Source organism: Budorcas taxicolor, chromosome 1 (assembly GCF_023091745.1).
Source record: "Budorcas taxicolor isolate Tak-1 chromosome 1, Takin1.1, whole genome shotgun sequence".
Classification (NCBI taxonomy): domain Eukaryota; kingdom Metazoa; phylum Chordata; class Mammalia; order Artiodactyla; family Bovidae; genus Budorcas; species Budorcas taxicolor.
This window is the reverse complement of record NC_068910.1, coordinates 182,428,626-182,434,810: the sequence shown is the minus strand read 5'-3', so window position 1 is coordinate 182,434,810 and position 6,185 is coordinate 182,428,626. Positions and strand designations below refer to the sequence as shown.

Here is a 6,185-nt window from a genome sequence, read left to right as displayed (position 1 = left end):
TTTGTCAAAGGCTTTCTCTGCATCTATTGAGTTAGGGTGATGGAGTCTGAGAAAATATGGTATTGAACTTTAAATATTCATGTACCATCAGAACTGTTATTAGAAACCCCAAAATTAAAACAGTTTTCAGAAACTTTAGCATTAGAATTAGAAGTTCTGTCTGACCAGGTCTTCATACAAACTGGGGTTGTTGTGACTTTTCAAAGCACAATTTCTGGAGGATTTTCACATGCTGTCAAGCCTCCTTGGATAGTCAGATTAGAAATGCTCTTTTTCGCTAGGACTCTTGCTATTCCTAACTGCTGAAGCCATCGTTTCTCTTTAAAGGCACTGCAAGAAAACAGGGCATAATTTATAAGGAGGTCCATTCTTGTACTCATTTATAGCTGCTGCTGCTGCTAAGTTGCTTCAGTCGTGTCCGACTCTGTGCGACCCCAGAGAGGGCAGCCCACTATGCTCCCCCGTCCCTGAGATTCTCCAGGCAAGAACACTGGAGTGGGTTGCCATTTCCTTCTCCAATGCATGAAAGTGAAAAGTGAAAATGAAGTCGCTCAGTCATGTCCAACTCCTAGCGACCCCATGGACTGCAGCCTACCAGGCTCCTCTGTCCATGGGATTTTCCAGGCGAGTGTACTGGAGTGGGGTGCCATTGCCTTCTCCCTGCTTATAGCTAAAGTGATGGAAATCTTGGGCTTATTTTGTGGTTCCTGTGGCTGGTTTGTCTTGTCCTATGAGGAGGTAAACAGGAAAAAGGAATCTTTCTAAAACCATTTCCTTGTGAAGCAGTGGGAATGAAATCATCCCAAGGCAATACCAAAAGGTGAGCACTCACAGCTAAAAACAGAAACCCACTCAATGTCATAGAATTTGCTGGGTTGAAGCTTTTTTTTCTTTTGGCCGTGCTATACAACTTGCAGGAACCTTAGTTTCTGAACTAGGGATTGAGCCCACTTCTTTGGCAGCAAAAACCTGGGGTGCTAACCACTGGACCAATAGGGAATTCCCTCCTTGGTACTTTTTATCAAAATGAAACAAAAAAAAAATATAGAGAGTTCTGCTTTTATCAGGAGCATAAGAGCCTATCAGAAACATCTTTGGGGATTACCATCTATTCTCAGTACACTCTGAACCTTCTGGACCAATCCTCCACATTTGGATCTTCACTAACCTGGATTCCTAGGTTACATCAAGTTCACTGGAATTAGACAATAAGCTGTAAGGAAGACAGTTTTCTAGGCACAGCTTGGCAATATTCTTTGATATGTATAAAGCTGACACTGTCTTCTGAGGAATGAGACGGTCACTGTCAGCTCCATACCAGCCACCTGCACTCACCACCCGAGACCCACATTAGCACTGGATCTGAGTTAGCTCAATACTCTGAGTCAACCTTCACAAGTATATTTTTGTGAAGCTAAAGATGGCATTCCTAGAGACTTCGCTGGTGGTCTCATGGCTAACTCTCTGTGCTCCGAATTCAGGGGGCCCAGGTTCAATCCCTGGTCAAGGACCTAGATCCCACAGGCCACAACTAAAAGACTGAAGATTCTGCGTGCTGCAACTAAGACCGAGCACAGCCAAATAAATAAATAAAAATAAATATTAAAATAAATGAATGAATGAATGATGTTAAAAATAATGTGGAGTTCCTGAATGACACATAGTCCAGCAAATGCTCTCATATGATGCCGGATGAAATGTCTGGGGTCCTGGTTGGGAGATCACATTTCTCACAAAATTGGGAACATCTAATGGACCCTCCCTGACCCAGTTCTCCTGGGTCACCACCACGAAGGATTAGTTAGGCTCTTTCCCATCTCCTGGCTATGATACTAACTTGATGATGGTGGACCCCACCATCAAGATGGCATGTGTCCATTTCTCACATTTCAGCCCAAGAGCTGTAACTGGTCCTTCAGCACTAAGTGCTCAGACCACCTGGCTGCCTGGCTTGACTGCCAGCTTCAGATGGACATGGGTGCTTTCATGACTCCTATGAGGGGCGACATGAGTCAAATCAGGGAGAGCTTACAGGGGCATAAGGTGTGCAGGTTCCCCTGTGCCCTCCACAACACATCAACAGGGGAATGTGGGCTACATCCTGGGAAAGATGCTGTGGGAAAGGGAGAAGACAGATGGGGAGGCAGTCAAGAGTACAAATGCAAGGAAGAGAAAAATATTGAGAAACGAGAAACAATAAGATTGGAAAGAAGATTTCTATTCACAACCTCATTGTGCTCCGTTTAGTTTAGTCATTCAGTCGAGTCTAACTCTTTGTGACCCCTGCAGCACGCCAGGCTTCCCGTCCATCACCAACTCTCAGAGCTTGCTCAAACTCATATCCATCAAGTCGGTGATGCCATCAACCATCTCATCCTCTGTTGTCCTCTTATCCTCCTGCCTTCAATCTTTCCCAGCCTTAGGGTCTTTTCCACTGAGTCAGCTCTTCACATCAAGTGGCCAAAGTATTGAAGCTTCAGTATCAGTTCGTCCAATGAATATTCAGAACTGATTTCCTTAGGATTGACTGGTTTGATCTCGCAGTCCAAGGGACTCTCAAGAATCTTCTCCAAAACCACAATTCAAAAACATCAATTCGATGCTCAGCCTTCTTTATGGTCCAACTCTCAAATCCATACATGACTACTGGAAAAACCATAGCTTTGACTAGATGGACCTTTGTCAGCAAAGTAATGTCTCTGCTTTTTAATATGCTGTCTAGATTGGTCATAGCTTTTCTTCCAAGGAACAAGCATCTTTTAATTTCAGGGGTGCAGTCACCATCTGCAGTGATTTTGAAAGTGAAAGTGAAGTTGCTCAGTCGTGTCCGTGGACAGTAGCCCACCAGGATCCTCCATCCATGGGATTCTCCAGGCAAGAATACTGAAGTGGGTTGCCATTTGCTTCTCCAGGGGATCTTCCTGACCCAGGGATCAAACCCAGGTGTCCTGCATTGCAGGCAGACGGTTTAACCTCTGAGCCACCAGGGGACCCCCCCCCAACCCCAAAAGAAAGTCTGTCACTGTTTCCATTTTCTCCCCATCTATCCGCCATGAAGTGATGGGATCGGATGCCATGATCTTCATTTTTTAAATGTTGAGCTTTAAGCCAGCTTTTTCACACTCCTCTTTCACTTTCATCAAGAGGCTCTCAATTCCTCTTTGTTTTCTGCCATAAGGGTGGTGTCATATGCATATCTGAGGTTACTGATAATTCTCCTGGCAATCTTGATGCCAGCTTGTGTTCATCCAGCTTGGGATTTCACATGATGTACTCTGCATATAAGTTAAATAAGTAGGGGGACAATATACAGCCTTGATGTACTCCTTTCCCAATTTGGAACTGGTCTGTTTTTCCATGTCCGGTTCTAACTGTTGCTTCTTGACCTGCATACAGATTTCTCAGGAGGCAGGTAAGGTGGTCTGGTATTCCCATCTCTTTAAGAATTTTCCATTTTTTGTTGTGATCCACGTAGTCAAAGGCTTTGATGTAGTCAATGAAGCAGAAGTAGATGTTTTTCTGGAATTCTCTTGCTTTTTCTATGATCCAGTGGTTGTTGGCAATTTGATCTCTGGTTCCTCTGCCTTTTCTAAATCCAGCTTAAATATCTGGAAATTCTTGGTTCACGTACTGTTGGAGCTCCACTTGGAGAATTTTGAACATTACTTTGCAAGCGTGTGAGATGAGTGCAATTGTGTGGTAGTTTGAGCATTCTTTGGCATTGTTTTCCTTTGGGATTGGAACCAAAACTGACCTTTTCCAGTCCTGTGGCCACTGCTGAGTTTTCCAAATTTGCTGGCATACTGAGTGTAGCACTTTCACAGGGTCATCTTTTAGGATTTGAAATAGCTCAACTGGAATTCCATCACCTCCACTAGTTTTGTTTGAAGTGATGCTTCCCAAGGCCCACTTGATTTCCCATTCCAGGATGTCTGGCTTTAGGTGAGTGGTCACACCATCATGGTTATCTGGGTCATGAAGATCTTTTTTTGTGTAGTTCTTCTGTGTATTCTTGCCACCTCTTCTTAATATCTTCTGTTTCTGTTAGGTCCATACAGTTTCTGTCCTTTATTGTGCCCATCTTTGCATGAAGTGTTCCCTTGGTATCTCTAATTTTCTTGAAGAGATCTCTAGTCTTTCCCATTCTATTGTTTTCCTCTCTTTCTTTGCATTGATTGCTGAGGAAGGCTTTCTTATCTCTCCTTGATATTATTTGGAACTCTGCATTCAAATGGGTAGATCTTTCCCTTTCTCCTTTGCCTTTGGCTTCTCTTCTTTTCTCAGCTATTTGTAAGGCCTTCTCAGACAACCATTTTGCCTTTTTGCATTTCTTTTTCTTGGGGATGATCTTGATCACCAGCTCCTGTACGGTGTCCCGAACCTCCGTCCATAGTTCTTCAGGCACTCTGTCTATAAAATCTAATCTCTTGAATCTATTTGTCACTTCCACTGTATAATCATAAGGGATTTGATTTAGGTCATACTTGAGTGCTCTAGTGGTTTTCTCTACTTTCTTCAATTTAAGTCTGAATTTTGCAATAAGGAGTTCGTGATCTGAGCCACAGTCAGCTCCCAGTCTTCTTTTGCTGACTGTATAGAGCTTCTCCATCTTCAGCTGTGAAAAATATAATCAATCTGGTTTTGGTATTGACCATCTGGTGATATCCATGTGTGGTATCTTCTTTTGTGTTGTTGGAAGATGGTGTTTGCTATGACCAGTGCGTTCTCTTGAAAAACTCTGTTAGCCTTTGCCCTGCTTCATTTTGTACTCCAAGGCCAAACTTGCCTGTTACTCCAAGTATCTCTTGACTTCCTACTTTTGCATTCTAGTCCGCTGTGATGAAAAGGACATCTTTTTGGGGTGTTAGTTCTAGAAGGTCTTGTAGATCATCATCAGTTCAGTTCAGTTCAGTTCAGTTGCTCAGTTGTGTCCGACTCTTTGCAACCCCATGAATCACAGCACGCCAGGCCTCCCTGTCCATCACCAACTCCCAGAGTTCACTCAGATTCATGTCCATTGAGTCAGTGATGCCATCCAGCCATCTCATCCTCTGTCTTACCCTTCTCCTCCTGCCCCCAATCCCTCCCAGCATCAGAGTCTTTTCCAATGAGTCAACTCTTCACATGAGGTGGCCAAAGTACTGGAGTTTCAGCTTCAGCATCATTCCTTCCAAAGAAATCCCAGGGTTGATCTCCTTCAGAATGGACTGGTTGGATCTCCTTGCAGTCCAAGGGACTCTCAAGAGTCTTCTCCAACACCATAGTTCAAAAGCATCAATTCTTTGGCGCTCTGCCTTCTTCACAGTCCAACTCTCACATCCATACATGACCACAGGAAAAACCATAGCCTTGACTAGACGGACCTTAGTGAGCAAAGTAATGTCTCTGCTTTTGAATATGCTGTCTAGGTTGGTCATAACTTTTCTTCCAAGGAGTAAGCGTCTTTTAATTTCATGGCTGCAATCACCATCTGTAGTGATTTTGGAGCCCCCCAAAATAAAGTCTGACACTGTTTCCACTGTTTCCCCATCTATTTCCCATGAAGTGATGGGACCAGATGCCATGATCTTCGTTTTCTGAATGTTGAGCTCTAAGCCAACTTTTTCGCTCTCTTCTTTCACTTTCATCAAGAGGCTTTTTAGTTCCTCTTCACTTTCTGCCATAACGGTGGTGTCATCTGCATATCTGAGGTTATTGATATTCCTCCTGGCAATCTTGATTCCAGCTTGTGTTTCTTCCAGCCCAGCGTTTCTCATGATGTACTCTGCATAGAAGTTAAATAAGCAGGGTGACAATATACAGCCTTGACATACTCCTTTTCCTATTTGGAACCAGTCTGTTGTTCCATGTCCAGTTCTAACTGTTGCTTCCTGACCTGCATATAGGTTTCTCAAGAGGCAGGTCAGATGGTCTGGTATCCCCATCTCTTGAAGAATTTTCCACAGTTTATTGTGATCCACATGGTGAAAGGCTTTGGCATAGTCAATAAAGCAGAAATAGATGTTTTTCTGGAACTCTCTTGTTTTTTGCATGATCCAGCAGATGTTGGCAATTTGATCTCTGGTTCCTCCGCCTTTTCTAAAACCAGCTTGAACATCAGGGAGTTCACAGTTTATGTATTGCTGAAGCCTAGCTTGGAGAATTTTGAGCATTACTTTACTAGCATGTGAGATGAGTGCAATTGT

General features: G+C 43.4%; 1 protein-coding gene across 1 annotated transcript in view; it reads right to left on the bottom strand.

Annotated features, from left to right (window-relative positions):
* Positions 1-200: 200 nt before the first annotated feature.
* The window catches only part of ANKUB1 (ankyrin repeat and ubiquitin domain containing 1), a 31,325-nt gene continuing 25,340 nt past the window's right edge, over positions 201-6,185 (bottom strand). Inside the window, exon 6 of the mRNA XM_052649403.1 lies at positions 201-330. Coding sequence (XP_052505363.1) covers positions 201-330 — 130 coding nt within the window. The remainder of the gene's footprint in view (positions 331-6,185) is intronic.